At 37.8% G+C, this 22845-nt stretch overlaps 1 protein-coding gene across 3 annotated transcripts in view; it reads left to right on the top strand.

Annotated features, from left to right (window-relative positions):
* The window catches only part of LOC125264852, a 43487-nt gene extending 20854 nt beyond the window's left edge, over nucleotides 1–22633 (top strand). Inside the window, exons 18-23 of one of the 3 annotated variants that reach the window (XM_048184643.1) lie at nucleotides 12227–12640; nucleotides 18573–19028; nucleotides 21215–21652; nucleotides 21827–22073; nucleotides 22162–22404; nucleotides 22494–22633. In XM_048184643.1, coding sequence (XP_048040600.1) covers nucleotides 12227–12640; nucleotides 18573–19028; nucleotides 21215–21652; nucleotides 21827–22073; nucleotides 22162–22341 — 1735 coding nt within the window. In that variant the 3' untranslated portion in view covers nucleotides 22342–22404; nucleotides 22494–22633. Of the gene's footprint in view, nucleotides 1–12226; nucleotides 12641–17170; nucleotides 17616–18572; nucleotides 19029–21214; nucleotides 21653–21826; nucleotides 22074–22161; nucleotides 22405–22493 lie in introns of those variants that run through there. The other 2 variants (XM_048184645.1, XM_048184644.1) reach the window with 2 other exon arrangements.
* Nucleotides 22634–22845: the final 212 nt, after the last annotated feature.

Raw genomic sequence — 22845 nt, forward strand, 5'->3', positions numbered from 1 at the left:
GTGTGTTTAGTGGTTACCAACTCAGTCGCTCTGTCGGAATATTTTAACTTAACCTTATAAAAATTAGGTGCTAACTTTTTATAGATGTTACTGTTAACAGTACATTTTAGTGCTGAATATGCATTTCATTTTTTTTTTTTTTTTTCCCCACTCCTTGGCCCATCTTATATTTTCAATTTGATAGTCCGGCCCTCAAATGCAGCTAATTGAATAGCCCTGATGTATATTAAGTTTGGTCTTAATGATTTAAGCCATGTTAAGTGAATATTATTATAGGTGGTGTTTTTAAACACACGGAATAATTTGGAAATTAAGTCTGGATGGTAAATGTGAATTATTAAATCCGCCCAAAATGCAAGCCCTGTTAAACGCCTCTGGCGGCGCCAGAGAATTTGAACGCAGGTGCTGGGGGGGGGGGGGGGGGCGCTAGATCATTGACAGGGGACCTGGGCAATTACTTGTAAATATGCGCAAAAACATTTTTATTTTTATATGAATAATAAAATAAATATGAGGAAAACTCACCCACTTGATTTTTAACATTTTATTACATTATTATTTGACTCAGCACAATATAAATACAATTTATATTTGTATGAAATTAAACAAGATCAGTCGGTTTCCAAAGATTTTTTTTTTTTTTTTTAATAGGCAGACATTCACTGATTTCAGTCAATGGCAATTTCAGTCAATGGCAATAGACCCTTTTCACATTTCCGGGTTTCTCAGAAGCGGAAGTCATCATAGTTGGGTAAAATAGCGGTGAATGAGAGAATACATTAAATATAATTAGTTTCCATTTGCTCAAATAGCAAAAGAAACTCCACAATAGTGTTTTCACAACTTTCCAAAATTAATATAACCAAAAACAGGAAAAAAATAGAGAGCGATTGATAACGGCAGTCAGAAAAGAGAAAGATATCTTTTTACTATCACTCCCATAGCCACTGTATTAGAAACACCCTCACAGCAGCGTTAACTAGTTTTTGTAATTTGATGCAAATGTAATATAATACCAAGTATGTTATAAATTTACCTACGTTTTTAAAAAACTGAAAATATAAAAAACTTTGCAGGATTTACGATATTGATGACCTTTAAAACGAGTCACAGTCTGTGAAAAGGGTCCATATGACAACAAAAGGCACTGGGATATATTTACTTGCTATTTAAAGTCTCAAACCAGCATTCGCTCTCTGTGACTGATGGCCTAATGTGCTAAACTGCTGTTTCAGACATCCCCACAGTTGCTTATGTGTCTTCAAATTTGGGAGACAGGACAAAGACCTCTCAAATATAGAGAGGAGTTTGTACAAGTCAATAAACGCATCTTTATATGGTCTAAAAGGTAAATTAACGTTAATGCGGAGGAGTGTGGAATCTAAAGTATTAGCGTGCTTAAGTCTTATACCTCTTTCTTTTGTCGGCAACTTCATCTTTGCAGCCAACACTGACTCAAAGCACTATAGTTTAAATATATTGTCACAATTGGTGTATAGCGCAGCAAGGATGAGGCTGAATAGGAACTTCCACAAGAGATGGGTTTATTAAATGAAGGAGCAAACAGCAATCTAACACCAGAAACACATAATACAACAACAAGAACGGACAGGGAGTGCAGGGAAGTGAGTCCTTATATAGGGAGTGCTGATGATCAAGTCCAGGTGCAGGTAATCAATACAGGTAACCTCGCGCCGTAGATGGAACAACCGGCCTGGAGACCTACACATGGGTGAGGGAGGTGCAGGCAGATACGGATCTAGGACCTCGGGCGGCCATGGCGGGTCTGGAGTCTCGGACGGCCATGGCGGTTCAGGAGTCTTGGGCAGCCCTGGCGGTTCCTGAACCCCACCCATATGTTCCCCACCCACGGGTATATGCTGACTCGGGCTCTGGTGCAGAGTCTGGAGCGGACTCGGGCCCTGGAGTGGGCTCGTGGAGAACTGGAGCGGGCTCGTGAAGAACTGGAGCTTCAGGTTCTGTCCAGAAATCAATGAGCCAGTGATCCTCTTTTGGTGAGGGCTTTGGCTTTGTGGCGGCCATTTTGCCTTATGGCCTGGGTGCAGCATCGGCCATCTTGCCTTGTGGCTCTGGCGCGGCAGTGGCCATCTTCCTTGGCAGCTTGGGCTTCGCAGCGGCCATTTTATAGCATGGCTTTGATCCGGCGTCAGCCTTCTTTGGCGGTTTGGACTTTGTGGCGGCCATTTTCTTTGGCGGCTTATGCTTCGCGGTGGCCACTTTGTTCAGTGGCTCTGGCATGGCAGCGGCCATTTTCATTGGCAGTTTGGACTTCAGGTCATGCAGGACCACATGGGAAGACCCATTGGAGGGATATGTGGAGGAAACTGCCGGCTGGCGAACTGGCCAGGCCGCCCATGTTTCTGAGGGGACCAGACGGGGAAGATATGATTTTTCTTGAACCTCTTCAATTTCGAAATCAGAACCATTTAGAAAGAGAATCAGATTAATAGACTCGACTAGGGAAAAGAAACAGGCAGGTTCACTATAACGAATCGTATCCTCATCCAGGCCCTTCAGAAAACAGGCGTTAAGTGGAGCATCTGGCCAGTTCACCATTCAAGAAAGCTCAGAAAATTCCTCCACGTACCTCTCCAGCGGACGACCGTCCTGCCTGAGGGTCCACAGACAGTCCACCGCTGAGACCTTGGGCCTGTGGCTTGTTGAAGAGATAGGGACGAGGAAGATACCCATCTTCTTGTTGAAGTCCTTGCAGTTTGGTCTGTTCTTCTGTCACAATTGGTGTATAGTAGTGATGGCCGATTTCGAAACACTGCTTCATGAAGCTCCGAAGCTTCATGAATCTTTTTGTTTCGAATCAGTGATTCGGAGCGTGTATCAAACTGCCAAAGTCACGTGATTTTTCACAGTTCGAAATTTCAGTGGTTCACCGATAGAGGGCGATGATGAAGTGAGCCCATGAATCATGCAGATTCACTGAGAACTATTGAACAAGTGTCTAGGGCTTTACCCTATGGTTTTACCTGATCTCCGATCAGTTTATACAGTTGTAGATGTTTTAATTATACATTAGAATAATTAAAATGAATAATGGTAGTTATTAATCTCTTATTGGCCTGTTTAGCTTGAGCCATGGAACAGATACAAGCCTTTAAAATTGATAAAAGAACACAAATTATACAGACACTCGATATTTAATCTTATTAGATGATTAGTTAATTCCATTTAATTGATTTTACTTTAAATAAAACTTTTGAAATACATTTGTTAAAGTGTATTTTTAATGTATGTTTGGCCTGAGTTTTGTTGCATTTGCACTGCTCTGACCACTAGGGGTCACCGTGGAGACGGGTGTCAGATTGTTTCGAAGCCTCGAATCATTACGGCACATTTGATTCAGCTGCTTCAGTGTTTCACGAAGCCTCGATCTGCCCATCACTAGTGTATAGTGCAGCAAGGATGAGGCTGAATAGGAACTTCCACAAGAGATGTAAATTTTATTAAACAAAGGCGCCAACAGCAATCTAACACCATAAAGACATAATACTACAACAACAAGAACGGACAGGGAATGCAGGGAAGTGAGTCCTTATATAGGGATTGCTGATGATCAAGTCCAGGTGCAGGTAATCAGTGATGATGGGCAGATGACGAGGAAGTGGGTGCAGGTGTGGAAACAAGGAGGATCATGGGATATGGAGTCTGGGACAGAAAAGAACTGTGACACACACACACATATATATATATATATATATATATATATATATATATATATATATATATATATATATATATATATATAGTTTAAAATGTGTTCTTTTCCCCCCCAACACATTCATAATCATTAGTACTTTTGCCGGTGCTTTGCAGCAAGATTTAAACACGAGTTTGATTGTGGAATGAGCTATATCAGACCTATAGCTATATAGATAGGTTATTAAAGGATGGTTTAGTAGGCTATTATTATATTAATTAAATATAAACGTGCGACTAATGGCCTGACTGAAAATGATGAATACTAGAAAAATCTTTAGTAGGTGGCAGCTCTTGGCACAAGGAACTGTTCCACTTTAAAATAAAATGCTATGACATTACGAAAAGTGCAAATCATGCCATGCATGCATAATAAGTCAAATGTTTTTTATTTTATTTCATTTGTTACTTTTATTATCAACTTAATTATTAAATATAACACACAACTTGTATATAATTGCTGAAAAAAATTGTGGGGGTGCTATGGGGGTGCTTTGGTCTTTCTTGGGGGTGCTGAAGCACCTGCTTTGATTAAAGACATTTGTGACCCTGGACCACAAAACCAGTCTTAAGTCACATGGGTATATTTGGAGCAATAGCCAACAATACATTGTATGGGTTAAAATTATCGATTTTTCTTTTATGCCAAAAATCATTAGGATATTAAGTAAAGATCATGTTCCATGAAGATATTTTGTAAATTTCCTATCGTAAATATATATAAAAAATGTTCCTTTCATTAGTAATATGCATTACTAAGGACTTTAAAAGTGATTTTCTAAATATTTTGATTTTTTTTTTTGCACCCATAGATTCCAGATTTTCAAAAAGTTGTATCTCGGCCAAATATTGTCCTATCCTAACAAACCATACATCAATGGAAAGCTTTATTCAGCTTTCAGATTATGTATAAATGATGGTAGAATAGCGACACTACACATAAAGAGAATTTAAGAGTGTCACAGTATGCATTAAGCAATCCACATATGTCCTGTGTATCCTTTAATTATAAAACACTCAATTTATAATTTGTCTAGTTTTAAACAGAATACGTAATTGGTGTCAAACCCTATAAAAGACAGCTGTGAAAAATGTTTGTCTCAGTGCTATGGCTTATCTTGCGTTATTGCCAAACAATGCGCTCCGCAGAGAGCGCGTTTTCCAAGATCGTGCTGATCTGCTCAGCGAGAGCACAGAGTGCTCTCTTTGCCATTTTTGCGGTGAGGAAAAAACACAATCACGTGATTTTTAAAGGTAAGGGTTGTCACCATTTTGTTACATATCCCTTGTCTCCCGGACTCCATTTCCCAGGATCCTCTTATTCTCCACACCTGCACTCACTTCCCTCGTCATCTCCCCATCTTCACTCATCACCTGCACCTGGACTTCCTCATCAGCACTTTCCTATATATATGGACTCACTCCCTTCACTCCTTGTCTGTTCTAAATGTTATATTATGTATGTTTGGTGTTCCCTTCCGTTGTTTCGTTAAAAGTACCCGTTGTTATTGTGGAGATCCGTATTTGCCTCGTCGTTACACCAGCTACGGTAACACATATATGGTTCATTGGAGGCGTTTCCGAATGCTAATGACATAAACTTGAACGAGCATGGTACTTACGCACATGTAGGATTTATCAACAATAATTGCTTACTCATGTGCGTAAGAACTGCGTGCGCACGTTTGATAAATACAAATTTTCTTGTACTTAGGCACATTCTAAAGTTCATTCATAGGACAAAATGTAGAACTTTTTCTACGCACTGTTGATAAATGAGGGCCCTGGTTCTGGAAAGACACCTTGATTAAATTTCTTTAAACATGGTGGCAGCTTCTAAATATAAGGCCAAAAGTAAATGGATATTTCTAACATCTTGATAGCAGCATTTTACATGGGTCAAAATGACAAGAAAAATACCTATTTTTCAGTTTTTGCCAGTAAAATGTTTTGGAAGGGCAAATAAAAAATCTGCGAGCCAGTTGTGTTGAGCCCTGTTTTATTATATTATTATATATGTTATATATTGTCTTTGTAATGATGCAAATACGAGCTCTACAGTCATTATAGTTTTACAGATGCAAATTTGTTTTGAATGTAAAAGTATGAATGTAAAATTTTTGACTGGTTTAATTTTTATCGTTGCCAACACAAAGTACAAAGTCTTGTATGTGGCAATTTGGCAACAATCAATCATATTATACTTGACAATTACTAGAAAAAAATATTTAATTTGAATCAATATTCCTCAGAGCAGCTTTTCTCACTGGAGAGAATCTGNCTATTGTCTGTCTCGAATGTTGCTCAGCAAAAATTTTTTAGAAATACCAAACACTTCATTAATTCCCCAAAACGAATACAATAAATGATAGATAATTCTTAAACAGAGTAGAATAAAAAGCTTTTCTGAGACAGTCTGTTGGAGTTTGCTTTATTTATCAGCCACTTTAACTCAATCTCACGGCAATTCATACAAATTTTATGAGGTGGCTAATTCATTAAAATGTGTTCAATCTCACTCGTATGAATGTGTATGATTTTTCAAAAAGCATCCATAGGGAGGACCACCCCTAACCCAGCCCCAAGACCTACCCATCACTAGAGTCTAGACAAATCGTACGAAAACGTACAAGTGAGGTCGTACGAATTCCTACGAATTAGCCACCTTGTAAAATACGTACGAATTGCTGTGAGATTGTGTTGGCCACTCTGCCATCACCAATAGATTCAAACACCTGTACTTTCTCCAGACAGATGAACTTCAGGTGCACACATGCACACTTTTTGGGAACAGTTTATCTTACACTTGTTTATTAATGTCTGTGACTGTAGTCAGATTATTTTGTATATATCGTGTTTGTGGTTGTAACTGAGCTGCAGTAGAAGTCCAAATTGTGCCTGTCAACTAAACCAAATGTGTTTTGGTGTCATACTCATACAAAGCAAATTTGTTTCTGTAAACAATTATGATCATAGATTTCAGAATCACAGTCTTACAAAAAAAACAAAAAAAAAAAAAAAAAACTGTTTACACGTGTGTTGATGACAATTTGTAATTTAGGCTTAATTTGTCAAATATACTTTGTATGAACTTTGACCTGAAAAAATTACATCAAAGTTGTTGGAGTAGTATTACCATGATTTGATAAATTTACTATATTTACTACTACACCTTGCACAATTTACATTGTAAGAGATAATGTAAAAATAAAAATAATAAAATAAAAATAAACCCAGACTGACATGCTGATTCTCACCACAAACTTCAGAGGATGAAATACTCGTTCTCCTGCTGATCTCATATTGTGTCAGATTATATTTGATAAGTTGTTTCAGTAGATCAATGTCAGTTGATCATTTTTATATTAACACTTCCTTTCCTTTGTCATCTCTAACTGAATCTTGTTCATTCTTTCTTTAGATTTGTTGAACCACAGAAAAAAACAGATAATTCATGGGAGAAAAGAAAGAGATTATTCATACTGGATTTGTGTCTGCAAGCTGCTCTCCACCAGAAAGAGACAATAGAAGAAACTGTGAAGAAACTGCTGTCATCTGTGAATTATGACAGATGTGATTTCCTGCTGGATCTGTGTTCACATGTGAAGGACTATGAGACTCAAACAGGCAGGAGTGTCCTTCCAGCATTACAGTCCATTTATCAGTCAGCTCCTGCAGTCTGGAGAATAGACCTCTCAGAGAGAAAGAGCTCCATCCTCCTAGAAGTGCTGAAACTCCAAACAGGAAGAAAACCAGTAGAGCTGATAGACTGGACAGATGAAGAGAGTGAAGTGAGGGGATTCCTCCAGTGTCTGCCCTACATCTCACAACTCAGGTGAGAGTTTTATGGGAAAATTCCCCTCATAGTTTGATTCAGATTATTTTAATGGTGTCATTTATATGCATTAATAAATAATGTTGTTAATTTAGATTAATTTGAAATACATTTATATCAGATCCATTAGTGATTTAAGCATAATTTCTATTGTTTTAATGTAGCTGAACATTTTTATTCTAACTGTTTACATTCACTTGAGATGAAACTGACTGCATTAACATTAAATGATTAGTAATTAAAACTTCCTGATAATTTACTCACCCCCATATCATCCAAGATGTTTAGGTCTTTCTTTCTTCAGTCAAAAAGAAATTAAGGTTTTTGAGCAAAACATTCCAGGATTTTTCTTCATATAGTGGATTTAAAGGTACAATATTTATGTAAATAGTTGGGGTGTCCCGATCAGGTTTTTTTGCCATCGAGTCCGAGTCATTTGATTTTGAGTATCTACCGATACCGAGTCCCGATCTGATACTTCTATAATACATAAAAAAGAATAAAGAAGAGCGAAAAAACAGATCCAGGATGTTCCTTATTTTTTATTTTATTCACCTTATTTTAAAATTCAACAACTCTGTTAAACAGAGCACTTCTGTGAGGTAGCTTGAACAATCAAGTAATAAATAACATAAATTCTCCACTTTCGGACTTTAGTGCAACAGTAAAAATAAAAAAAGTCTAATATAAAAACAAATAGCACCTCAACTTAAAATATATTAAATTAAATTTTGAGGTGCCGTATCAGGTTTGTTGTGTTAAATGTAGCCTTTTCCTTTCCACCTCTTGCAATCCCAAGTTTACGTATCTCACAGTTTGCTATGGCAATGTTGTTGTCATCAACTTTATAATACCTCCAAGATCGCAGACATACTCGCGCTTTCCGCTTCAAGCTGCTTCCTTGTTCTACTTTGTCGGCATTTAACCAATAGCATCTCTGCAACAAAGTGATGTCATGCCGCACGCAGTCTAACTCTGTGCCACCGCATAACTATAGCTGTGTTAAAAAATAATGAGAATTTATATACATATTAGGGGTGCAACGATTCAAATCGCTCATGGTTCGGTTCGTATCACGGTTTTAGGGTCACGGTTTCGGTACGGTTCGGTATGTGCTATGTTTAAGGAAAATAGGACTACTGTCAAATAAAAATAAAGAAAATAAGAACAAACAATCAAACTACAAGCAACATCACAAATAAGTACAATAAAGCAAATATTCAAATAAAATAAACAGTGCTTTTCAGGTTTTTCAGGTATCTAACAGTAGTTTTCACGTACAGAAAATGGATAAAGTAATCAAATATAAAATATCACTGCATATTATCTTTACTGTATAAAATAAATAAAGATTAATCATTATTGAAGTTACAAAAACTATTCAGTCAAGAGCAGTGAGTGATTTCTTTGTTATTTGATTTAACATTAAAAACAGGCAGCAGGAATAGTTTTTTTTTCCCCTTTAAGACATGCACGACCCTGTACATATACTGTTACACATGCGCTGTCTTTCTCGACTAATATACGTTCACTTAAGACATGACCGACTATGTTTGTTGGGATACTCGCCAAGACGGGCATGATGACATAATTTTTGTATGAATTTGTCCGCCGAAGCGCAAGACTTGAAAGAGAACTCAGTATTTGCGCGCTGACTGAAATAAGCGTGTGCGCTTCGGATGAGCGCACACAAATCTTCTCACAGCGCGCGAGCTCTCTTTCGCGTCTTGTTCTTGAAGGTGTAAATCAGCAAGGCTTAAATGAGTTTAGTTTAAACACAGATAGCAACGTGTACTGTTCAGGTCTCACCTGCGCTCCCGCACTATCAACACCAGGGTGATGACGGCGTAAATGACTGGACATTAGAGCATACGGCACTCGCAGTGAACAAAGTTTACAAAGAGTGACTGTTTTGTCCACGCTTTCTGATTATCGTTGTTGTAACGTTATGCGCATCCATCGACTGAAACATACATTATCTAAACTCTGTCTGTCTGTTTTCCACGTTGCTATTTTATAGTGATGGCCGATTTCGAAACACTGCTTCATGAAGCTCCGAAGCTTCATGAATCTTTTTGTTTCAAATCAGTGATTCGGAGCGTGTATCAAACTGCCAAAGTCACGTGATATTAGTAAACGAGGCTTCATTACGTCATCACTGTTTCGAAACAGTTCGAAATTTCAGTGGTTCACCGATAGAGGGCGATGATAAAGTGAGCCCATGAATCATGCAGATTCACTGAGAACTATTGAACAAGTGTCTAGGGCTTTACCCTATGGTTTTACCTGATCTCCGATCAGTTTTATACAGTTGTAGATGTTTTAATTATACATTAGAATAATTAAAATGAATAATGGTAGTTATTAATCTCTTATTGGCCTGTTTAGCTTGAGCCATGGAACAGATACAAGCCTTTAAAATTGATAAAAGAACACAAATTATACAGACACTCGATATTTAATCTTATTAGATGATTAGTTAATTCCATTTAATTGATTTTACTTTAAATAAAACTTTTGAAATACATTTGTTAAAGTGTATTTTTAATGCATGTTTGGCCTGAGTTTTGTTGCATTTGCACTGCTCTGACCACTAGGGGTCACCGTGGAGACGGGTGTCAGATTGTTTCGAAGCCTCGAATCATTACGGCACATTTGATTCAGCTGCTTCAGTGTTTCATGAAGCCTCGATCTGCCCATCACTACTATTTTAAACAAACCATATTAACCAATAGATGCGTCGTCATTCGAGATGGTCCGCTGTGCAAGTGCGTACCGAACCGTAAGTGGAGAACCGTATGGTTCGATTTTTTTACCGAGAACCGTTGCACCCCAAATACATATATTCGCGAGTCCTGATCGGGAGGTAACGTCCGATTCCGATCGAGTCTGAAACCACGTGATCGGGCCCGATTTCCGATCACGTGATCGGGCCCGATTTCCGATCACGTGATCGGATCTGGACATCCCTAGTAAATAGTATATATGTAATATTTTCTGTCTGCTAGAGGTCGCTAGAGGTCTATTCAAAACAAAGGCGTATCTTGATGACGCCAAGTTTGAGCGCGGAATATTGGGACATGTGGTCTCTACCTCAACGGACGGTGTAAAAGAATTGGGATAGGACTCGGGAAGAAATCATGTTCATGGTTGCGATTATTAACATTACTGTAGTATGAAGCAGAGCAGGAGCGAGTGTTGTGGGAGCTGAATGAGGCCGCTGGAGCGATTGCACAACACACGCCTCACGAGCAGCAGAACTTTTATTATGTCACAGTCGCCGGTGCCGCTTCCGCTTTTCCGGTCGTGAGTATGAAGTAACACAGCTCTGTTTATCATATTAGATACATTTGAGTGTGTTGAAAATGTTATAACGTTACTCTGTGCGTTCGCTCGGTGGCTGCTGTGAGACACTTGTTGCACACTTCAGTAAGATAGATCGATTTTAGAATATCATATTAAATGCTGGATGGCTTGTGTTGATAAATGGCATGCAATTAATTTTAAAACATATTGTATGATGGAGAAAATTCTGTATTACTGTTACTAAAAATAAAGTTGCATCTGATTATGCTATGTTAGCTATTTGACAAAATAGTGTTTTTCTCTGAGGCAGCGGTTCCCAAACTTTTTTTCCTGCGCACCCCCTTCTATGTCCCAACCGGGTTGGCGCACCCCCAAACCCCACTTAAAAAAAAAAAAAAACGCAACAAAGCTTTGTTTTATCGCCATATAAAGACTCATGTTTAATCATGCGCAAATAACCAGAACACGCATGACAATAACAACATCAACAAAGTTTCAATATAATGCAACAATGCTACGCACAAGCTTCCACTTTTAAGAGGACGAGTGACAGACACAGGCTCAGTAACAGAAAGCACGGTTATTTTCAGCCGTGTAAAAGAAACATTGCAGCAATAGGCTAGGCCTATTAAATGACCGTGAAGCTAGCATTATCATCATCATAACACAACGGTTATGGAAATTAGAACGACAGTACATTGAATTAAATTGCATTGAAGTTACAAACGATCCACAACATTACAGAGAATAAGCTCCGAAATAGATAAAATAAATAAAAACAAGGATCAATCTGAAACTTTTTAAGTGCGACAATAAAATGAGTCTACACACGATCCACAACATAATTAAGTAACAAAGAGCATAGCCTGCAGTGCATAAAAGAAGAGCAGTGCGTAGAAGAAGACAGCAGCTGATTTCCTTGGTGTACAAATGTGTAATTGATTCACAATATATGTTTAATTCCCCGTTGGGTCAATATATGAATCATAATTTATTCATAACCTTATGAATTATTATATTCATATTTCATCCATAAATTTATTAATAACCGCTACATTCGTTACATTATTCACAGTTTTACCCTCTTTTTTGTTTGAAAAATTTAATTGATTTCAACCAGTGTAGTTCCACTTGCCCATATCATTTTTATATTTTGCCAGAAAAAAAATTCAATTTCACCTCAGGGCAAAACTGAAAACTAAAAGATATTTATAAGAAACATCTGTTCATCACTTTTCACTGATCAATTACACTGACCTTAGGTATTATCTGGCAAACTGTTTGATCAATTTCAAGAATCTTTATTTGTCTCCTTTGTCATCTCTTACTGAATCTTGTTCACTCTTTCTTTAGATTTGTTGATCCACAGAATAAAACATCTGAATCATGGGAGAAAAGAAGGAGATTATTCATACTGGATTTGTGTCTTCAAGCTGCTCTCCACCAGAAAGAGACAATAGAAGAAACTGTGAAGAAACTGCTGTCATCTGTGAATTATGACAGATGTGATTTTCTGCTGGATCTGTGTTCACATGTGAAGGACTATGAGACTCAAACAGGCAGGAGTGTCCTTCCAGCATTACAGTCAATTTATCAGTCAGATGCTGCAGTCTGGACCATAAACCTCTCAGAGAGAAAGAGCTCCATCCTCCTAGAAGTGCTGAAACTCCAAACAGAGAAGAAACCAGTAGAGCTGATAGACTGGACAGATGAAGAGAGTGAAGTGAGGGGATTCCTCCAGTGTCTGCCCTACATCTCACAGCTCAGGTGAGAGCTTTATGGGAAAAAGACAGCACAAGCTTGATTATTGTATTCAGTTCTCACAATACAATTAATAAAATTAATGTGTGTTTTGGGTAGACAATATATATCTGAAAGTGAACCAGAATTAAAAACACTGAATTGAAGTGTGGTTTTGTCAACACCACAGCGGCTGGTTGCATAAACTTCTTAGACTAGTCTTACAACCCTTACACAAAGAAAATATATTTCCTAATATATGAATGATCAATATATTAAATGATTTAACGGTATATTCGAAAATATGCAGAATAATATATTTTGTAAATATATTACAATATATTGAATAATACATAAGGAATTGCTGATTTCATATATTGAAAATATGTGAAAATATATTTTTACTTATGTATCATAATGTTTGTAATTTTATATTCAGTAATACACTTCATAACATAGATGGGATAAGAAGGTGCTGCATGTGTATAAATATAATATTGAACATACAGTGGGTACGGAAAGTATTCAGACCCCCTTAAATTTTTCACTCTTTGTTATATTGCAGCCATTTCCTAAAATCATTTGTTCATTTTTTCCTCATTAATGTACACGCAGCACCCCATATTGACAGAAAAACACAGAATTGTTGACATTTTTGCAGATTTATTAAAAAAAGAAAAACTGAAATATCACATGGTCCTAAGTATTCAGACCCTTTGCTCAGTATTTAGTAGAAGCACCCTTTTGATCTAATACAGCCATGAGTCTTTTTGTGAAAGATGCAACAAGTTTTTCACACCTGGATTTGGGGATCCTCTGCCATTCCTCCTTGCAGATCCTCTCCAGTTCTGTCAGGTTGGATGGTAAACGTTGGTGGACAGTCATTTTTAGGTCTCTCCAGAGATACCCAATTGGGTTTAAGTCAGGGCTCTGGCTGGGCCATTCAAGAACAGTCACGTAGTTGTTGTGAAGCCACTCCTTCGTTATTTTAGCTGTGTGCTTAGGGTCATTGTCTTGTTGGAAGGTAAACCTTCGGCCCAGTCTGAGGTCCTGAGCACTCTGGAGAAGGTTTTCGTCCAGGATATCCCTGTACTTGACCGCATTCATCTTTCCCTTGATTGCAACCAGTCGTCCTGTCCCTGCAGCTGAAAAACACCCCCACAGCATGATGCTGCCACCACCATGCTTCACTGTTGGGACTGTATTGGACAGGTGATGAGTAGTGCCTGGATTTCTCCACACATATCGCTTAGAATTAAGGCCAAAAAGTTCTATCTTGGTCTCATCAGACCAGAGAATCTTATTTCTCACCATCTTGGAGTCCTTCAGGTGTTTTTTCATGTGTCTTGCACTGAGGAGAGGCTTCCATCAGGCCACTCTGCCATAAAGCCCCGACTGGTGGAGGGCTGCAGTGATGGTTGACTTTCTACAACTTTCTCCCATCTCCCGACTGCATCTCTGGAGCTCAGCCACAGTGATCTTTGGGTTCTTCTTTACCTCTCTCACCAAGGCTCTTCTCCCCCGATAGCTCAGTTTGGCCAGACGGCCAGCTCTAGGAAGGGTTCTGGTCATCCCAAATGTCTTCCATTTAAGGATTATGGAGGCCACTGTGCTCTTAGGAACCTTAAGTGCAGCAGAATTTTTTTTGTAACCTTGGCCAGATCTGTGCCTTGCCACAATTCTGTCTCTGAGCTCTTCAGGCAGTTCCTTTGACCTCATGATTCTCATTTGCTCTGACATGCACTGTGAGCTGTAAGGTCTTATATAGACAGGTGTGTGGCTTTCCTAATCAAGTCCAATCAGTATAATCAAACACAGCTGGACTCAAATGAAGGTGTAGAACCATCTCAAGGATGATCAGAAGAAATGGACAGCACCTGAGTTAAATATATGAGTGTCACAGCAAAGGGTCTGAATACTTAGGACCATGTGATATTTCAGTTTTTCTTTTTTAATAAATCTGCAAAAATGTCAACAATTCTGTGTTTTTCTGTCAATATGGGGTGATGTGTGTACATTGAGGAAAAAAATGAACTTAAATGATTCTAGCAAATGGCTGCAATATAACAAAGAGTGAAAAATTTAAGGGGGTCTGAATACTTTCCGTACCCACTGTATATTTACCCATGCAGTATTTACACACACATATGGAACTATATAATGTAATATATTTCATAATTATTTAAATATTATATGTGTCATATTTTCATATATAGCTAGTTAACCATAGCACAAGTGTGTACTAAAGTATTTAGCAAAGAGACTGTGACTATGACTGAGTGCAGAGCCATTACTTTTTAAAAAGTAATGTATAGTTTGAATGGTGCTCCCCCGATAGCTCAGTTTGGCCGGACAGCCAGCTCTAGGAAGGGTTCTGGTCATGAATATTGTACATTGAATATTGTACATGAATATTACATGTAATTCTATTTTTGTCTTCATTTATAAATATGTTTATACGTATCAATATATAGCCATACATGGTCAATGCATATATTGCAGTATATTGAAAAATATAAGCACTAGTTTCCCATATATGGAAATGTATTATGCAATATATTGCATTATATTTTGCAGTATATTCCTATATATTTGTGTTAGGTAAGGAAAGTTAGACATCTCATTTTTTCTTCAAGACCGATCATAGCTGTTTTATAGCAGTTACATAAAAAGGTCGATTGGTGTAATTTGAATATGTAAAGTAAGACTGATCAGCCCTAACTAATTGCTGGTTGGTCAGACTAGTTCTTATGACACAGTCTTAATTTAGCGGCTGTGTTTATGCAGCTGACCGCTAGGGGTGTGAATCGTCACTGGTCTCACGATTCAGTTCGATTATGATTATCATGTCAATGATTCAATTCGATTCCATGATGCATCACGATGCGTTGCATGCTCAGTTTTCAATATTACTGCACATCGCTACATTTTCGTCAACAATAAGCAGTCAGATATATGAACTCCCTTTTTATTTTATCTTCTCCAAGAAAATACTCTTCCTGACTGTAGCAAACATCAAACAAAACTTAAGTCTGAACACAGCATATGACAGGAGTATTTAGAACCAATAGTAAAACTAGTAAAGACTAAAAGCGCATGAAATTATCAAGTAGTGTTCTTGTTACAATAACAGTCGCACACATTCACACGCAAACGCTCTCTCTTACACACTCACACTCACATGCTTGCACGCTGTAAATGTTAAAATAGTGGGTACATTTTTTATTACTCGCTTTTGCTTAATGCTCGAAGTGAATATGCAACAAATGACATCAGAGAAATGTCAGTAGGCTATAATCGATTATGGTCTATTACTGCATCGTTGCAGAATCGTCCACGTCCGCATCGTGATGCATTGTAGAACCGATTCATTTCAACACCCCTATTGGCTGCTGGCAGTAGTTTTGTAGGTAGATCTGTTGCTTAAATCCTTTGGAGCAGTTGTGGCCTAATGGTTAGAAAGTCAGGCTGGTAACCCAAAGGTTGCGGGTTAGAATCTCAATACTGGAAGGAAATGACTGAGGTGCCCTTGAGCAAAGCACCTAACGCCCAATCACTCCGGGTGTGTATGTCTACGGTTTACTGTCTGTGTGTGTGTGTGTGTGCGCGCGCGCGCGTGTGCGTGTGTTCACGCCTCGCTACTCCTATTGTGTCTGTATGCAGAGGACAAATTCAGAGTATGGCTTATCATACTTTCACGTTCTCTCACTCTTGTTCAGTCAGTCTCTGTATTTCATGTAGCAGTTTCATGCAGCTCACATGTTTATATATGCGGTTCAGACATGTGCCGATTCGGTAATACGTGAATATGCACGATATTGTTATCGTGGGAACTTCAAAATACCGTAAATAATTATTATTATGAATAATTAACATTTTTATAATACATTTTAAGAATACTTTACCCATCAACCGTATAAAATCCACAACACCGCTGTATGCTGTGTCAAAAAAAAACAAAAAAAAAAAAACACGTGCTCAGATGTAAACAAGCCCAACGTGCACGAGAAGCACAAGGCGGAACCAGTGAAGGACACGCGCTGAATGAATGTGTACGTTCACTCTCTGACAGCAGAGGGCGCTGATGGAACAGAAGTGCAGCGGTTACCCCGGAAACCGTGTAAAGAAAGCAGCTGCGCTACTATAGTATTTAAAATGCTTCAAACAGCCTGCACCAAATACTTGATACCAAAGTCCCTTTTATTCTATAGTCTTTGTTAATACTTAAACACTAAATAGGCTATTTACTTTCAAACTTAAACATTTTTATATTTTAATCTGGACTACAACATGCCCTATAATGATTGAAAATGTTGTGATTATTTGTTATTTTCAGTAAACTTAGTGATATAAGGCTTCATTAGTTAACATGTTAATTCATTATTACCAAACTGACAGTGAAAAATACTTATAAAGCAATTATTAATGTTAATTTCTTAGTTAAAGTTTAATACCAAAATCAAAAGTTCTAATTATTAATGGACCTGAGCATTTTTTTCAATATTTTATGTTCTCCTTTACTGTACAATAAAGTGAAAATTTTGTGTATCTCCACAGATTTTCTGACATTATCTACACGAAGAGAGAAGCTGCTGTAAAGTTTCTGCTGAATCTGTTTGTTTCAGCATCAGAGTTTGATGAAAATACAGAAGAAAATTACACTGAACTATTAACATCTGTGTGCAGCTACACATATTTCCCCTGTGATGAGAATTATTATGATGATTATAAGGATCAGTGTGATTTCCTGCTGGATCTGTGGTCACATGTGAAGGACTATAAGACTCAAACAGGCAGGAGTTTCCTTCCAGCATTACAGACAATTTATCAGTCAGCTCCTGCAGTCTGGTTCATAAACCTCTCAGAGAAAAAGAGCTCCACCCTCCTAGAAGTGCTGAAACTCCAAACAGAGAAGAATCCAGTAGATCTGATAGACTGGACAGATGAAGAGAGTGAAGTGAGGGGGATTCCTCCAGTGTCTGCCCTACATCTCACAACTCAGGTGAGACCCAGGTGAAAGGTGAATTTTATTACATTTTATTTTATTAAACAGTATGTATGTGAACATGAATCAGAATTGAATTGCATATCATCACAAAAAGAAACTATACTGACATGTGGTTTTGTCAATATCAGTATCAGTAGTGTTGTATGTTGTAAGTAGATCTTTTGTTGAAATCCTGATCTCACCCTCATTCAGTCAGTTTGTTTTTACAGTGTAGAGATTGTGTTCATATTTCTATTGTAGCAGCTTTATCCAGCACACAGTATGTTTACATGTGCAGTTATAATCAAGCTACAGTGGGTTTTTGCTTAGTCGATCTACAATCTTCATCTCTCTGTCCCAGACTCCCAGTATATACAGTGAAGAAAAACTAGTCGAATTATCTAGGTTTGTTAGTTTGTCTTTAGAAAAAACAGACTTGTGCAATTTTATTCAGACTAAGGCATTTACATGATATTTGAAAAGATGAATGATAGTTTTAGTCTGACTGAAATCAAACATGTAAAGTGCATGTTATTATGATTACTGATGTGATTATATACAGGAAACAACTGCACTTGACCTTAATGGATCTAGATTATGTGTTTCTATCAGAAAACAAACACAGTGTAGAAACTGTGTCTGTCTGACACAGATTTACCATCATATCAACTGATTCAATGGCTTAAATCATTTTGTAAGAATGTCTCAAAGAAATTAATTGCATTATTTGATTATTTTTTTCACATTTTATTAAATGTCAGTTTAATTTTTAGAGACCAGAGACATACACAAAAATCCCAGAAATGCCTAATTCTTAAAATACATATTCATTTTAATAATTGTATTTGAAAGAGAGATAAACATTTGTTTCAGGCACAAGAAACAGTAGATGGAAAAAACTCTGCTCATTTACTGTAGTATTTCATTTTATCCAGCTCTGGACATTAACTTTATCATTTTGTCTCTCCACAGAATTCATGAATATACTTTGAACTTTAAGATGGAAAAATCTGTCCATTTTCTGCTGAATCTGACTGTTGCAGCTTCAAAGTGTGTTACAACTACAGGAGAGAGTTTCATTGAGCTGTTAACATCTGTGTGCAGCTACAGATCATTTCTCTGTTATGACGATGATGAGATTTATGATGAGCATCAGGATGAACATTGTGATTTCCTGCTGGATCTGTGTTCACATGTAAAGGACTATGAGATTCAAACAGGCAGGACTGTCCTTCCAGCATTACAGTCAATTTATCAGTCAGCTCCTGCAGTCTGGAGAATAAACCTCTCAGAGAGAAAGAGCTCCATCCTCCTAGAAGTGCTGAAACTCCAAACAGAGAAGAAACCAGTAGAGCTGATAGACTGGACAGATGAAGAGAGTGAAGTGAGGGGATTCCTCAAGTGTCTGCCCTACATCTCACAGCTCAGGTGAGAGTTTTATGGGGAACAGACCAGCCATACTTGATTATTGTGTTCAGTGCTCACAATTAAATGAATGCATATGGTGAGTAGACAGTATATATGTGAATGTGAAACCAGAATGAAAACACTGAATTGAAGGTTGGTTTTGTCAACACCACAGCAGCTGTTTACATAAACTTCTTACTGAAAAACTGTCCATAACATTTTAAAAGACTAATAATTGTTTTAGCCCAACTGAAATTGAATGTTTAAAGTACAAACCCGATTCCAAAAAAGTTGGGACAAACTGTGAATAAAAACAAAATGCAATGATGTGGAAGTTTCAAATTTCAATATTTTATTCAGAATACAACATAGATGACATATCAAATGTTTAAACTGAGAAAATGTATCATATTAAGGGAAAAATAAGTTGATTTTAAATTTCATGGCATCAACACATCTCAAAAAAGTTGGGACAAGGCCATGTTTACCACTGTGTGGCATCCCCTCTTCTTTTTATTACAGTCTGCAAATGTCTGGGGACTGAGGAGACAAGTTGCTCAAGATTAGGAATAGGAATGTTGTGCCATTCTTGTCTAATACAGGCTTCTAGTTGCTCAACTGTCTTAGGTCTTCTTTGTCGCATCTTCCTCTTTATGATGCGCCAAATGTTTTCTATGGGTGAAAGATCTGGACTGCAGGCTGGCCATTTCAGTACCCGGATCCTTCTTCTACGCAGCCATGATGTTGTAATTGATGCAGTATGTGGTCTGGCATTGTCATGTTGGAAAATACAAGGTCTTCCCTGAAAGAGACGACGTCTGGATGGGAGCATATGTTGTTCTAGAACTTGGATATACCTTTCAGCATTGATGGTGCCTTTCCAGATGTGTAAGCTGCCCATGCCACACGCACTCATGCAACCCCATACCATCAGAGATGCAGGCTTCTGAACTGAGCGCTGATAACAACTTGGGTTGTCCTTGTCCTCTTTAGTCAGGATGACATGGCGTCCCAATTTTCCAAAACGAACTTCAAATTTTGATTCGTCTGACCACAGAACAGTTTTCCATTTTGCCACAGTCCATTTTAAATGAGCCTTGGCCCAGAGAAAACGCCTGCGCTTCTGGATCATGTTTAGATATGGCTTCTTTTTTGACCTATAGAGTTTTAGCCGGCAATGGCGAATGGCACGGTGGATTGTGTTCACCGACAATGTTTTCTGGAAGTATTTCTGAGCCCATGTTGTGATTTCCATTACAGTAGCATTCCTGTATGTGATGCAGTGCCGTCTAAGGGCCCGAAGATCACGGGCATCCAGTATGGTTTTCCGGCCTTGACCCTTACGCACAGAGATTGTTCCAGATTCTCTGAATCTTTGGGTGATCTTATGCACTGTAGATGATGATAACTTTCTGATATTGCTCCACTATTTTTCACTGCAGCATTGGGGAAATTGCTGTTCCTTATATTTACATTTAACTTTTCCAGCCTCTTATTGCTACCTGTCCCAACATTTTTGGAATGTGTAGCTCTCATGAAATCCAAAATGAGCCAATATTTGGCATGACATTTCAAAATGTCTCACTTTCAACATTTGATATGTTATCTATATTCTATTGTGAATAAAATATAAGTTTATGAGATTTGTAAATTATTGCATTTCTTTTTTATTCACAATTTGTACAGTGTCCCAACTTTTTTGGAATCTGGTTTGTACATGTGAACATGATTACTGATGTGACGTAACACACAGGACAAAACAGCACTTAACTTTAATGGATCTAGATTAAGTGTTTCTGTCAGAAAACACAACTGACTGTCTGTCTGACACAGGTTTACCTTCATATCAACTGAATATGTGCCAATTACATGTATTTAAAATGAATTGTTTTTAAGGAAATTAAATTACTCAAACTTTGTTTTTTCATTTTGTTTAGATTCCAAAAGATAGAAGCTGTACAAAAATACTTTACTTACTAATTATTCAATTTAGGATTATATTTATAACACACTCTATACACAACCAGACACTACAACTGAAATATACTGAATGAAGTTAAAACTGAATTGTGAACAAAAAAATAATCATTCCAGCTTATGTTCATATGTTTTTATATTAATTAATAATTCAATGAGTAATTTTTTTCAATATTTCATATTCTCCTTCACTGGACAATAAAGTGAAAATTTTGTGTGTATCTCCACAGATTTTCTGACATTAACAACATGAAGAGAGAAGCTGCTGTAAAGTTTCTGCTGAATCTGTTTGTTTCAGCATCAGAGTTTGATGTAAATACAGAAGAAAATTACACTGAACTATTAACATCTGTGTGCAGCTACACATATTTCCCCTGTGGGGAGAATTATTATGATACTGAGTGTCAGTGTGATTTCCTGCTGGATCTGTGGTCACATGTGAAGGACTATGAGACTCAAACAGGCAGGAGTCTTACAGCATTACAGTCAATTTATCGTTCAGCTCCTGCAGTCTGGAGAATAAAGCTCTCAGTAAGAAAGAGCTCCATCCTCCTAGAAGTGCTGAAACTCCAAACAGAGAAGAAACCAGTAGAGCTGATAGACTGGACAGATGAAGAGAGTGAAGTGAGGGGATTCCTCCAGTGTCTGCCCTACATCTCACAGCTCAGGTCTGTGTTAAATGCTTTTTAAATGCCATTTTAAATTCCTTCATATTTAATTTTAAATATATGCTTTTTCAACCACATATTCTAAACTGAAATCAGTATGCTTGAATGTTACCATGACACAATAATTTTATATATATTTAACCATTTTTCATTCATTAAATCCTCATCCTGTAGGAATGCTGAGCGGTTCATCCCTTCACTGTGTAAAGTGTTTGGACCGAGAGTGAAGGCAGATCAGGTGACTCCTCTGCTTCAAGCTTTAGACTTCACCGTCACTCTGAGTGGAAAATTACCCAGATCTGTGGGGAGAGTTCTGGGCCGTTCACCCTCAAAACTAAACCTGACTCTGAACACAAGCGTCATCTCTCTCAGAGGACTCAAACTGCTCTTCAAAACACATCACACACCTGCAGAAACTGAGGTTTGACATTCATTATCTGTATTCTTACCATTTAAATCATCCTTAAATGAACTAATGAATGTTTCTCATGATCTTTTATCTTTGACAGTGTGGAAGACAAACTGTTAGTGAAGATGTTCAGAGCGCTGAGGTCTTTGAATGCTCCTTCACTGACCACAGAGGAGTTTTCACTGCTCACAAAAGACTCAAAGCAAAATCTCTCTCATATCCTGAGCAGCTTGACGTCTCTCCTGAGACTGTTGTCTGTTCAGTGTTTGGATCTCACTGAGTGTAAATCAGAGTCTCTGTCTCTCACGACTCTTTTGGGTCTCCAGGAACATCTGACTATCAGGTCTGTGTTCAGCTCAGTTGGTCCATTTTTGTGAGTAAATCAACCTGTTTTACAAACTGACAAGTGCTGTTCTGTCTGTGTGTGTTCAGGTTCTCTAAAGAGACTCTTCAGCAGCTGGTTTCACTGGTGTTTGAAGCACAGGATGATGAACTGACACACTCTTTCCTGAAGAAGGTGTCTAAAGATCTGACTTCCTGCTCACTGACCTGGGAAATTATTCATTACCTGCTGCAACATCAAGCTCTACATTTGAAGTTGGACTTTAGAAAGAGCAAAATCCCCTGTGAAAACATCAGAGAACTTCTCCTGGTGTTAGACAGAATCCAGCTGAAAAGGTAAAAGAATCTCTTAAGGATAGTTTGTCGTAAAACCTGGAAGAGTTTGTGGATTTGTATTCATTGAGTGTCTGTGATTAAAGCAGATTTTATTGAGTGATCTTAT

This window comes from Megalobrama amblycephala, linkage group LG3, assembly GCF_018812025.1.
Source record: "Megalobrama amblycephala isolate DHTTF-2021 linkage group LG3, ASM1881202v1, whole genome shotgun sequence".
NCBI classification, from domain to species: Eukaryota; Metazoa; Chordata; class Actinopteri; order Cypriniformes; family Xenocyprididae; genus Megalobrama; species Megalobrama amblycephala.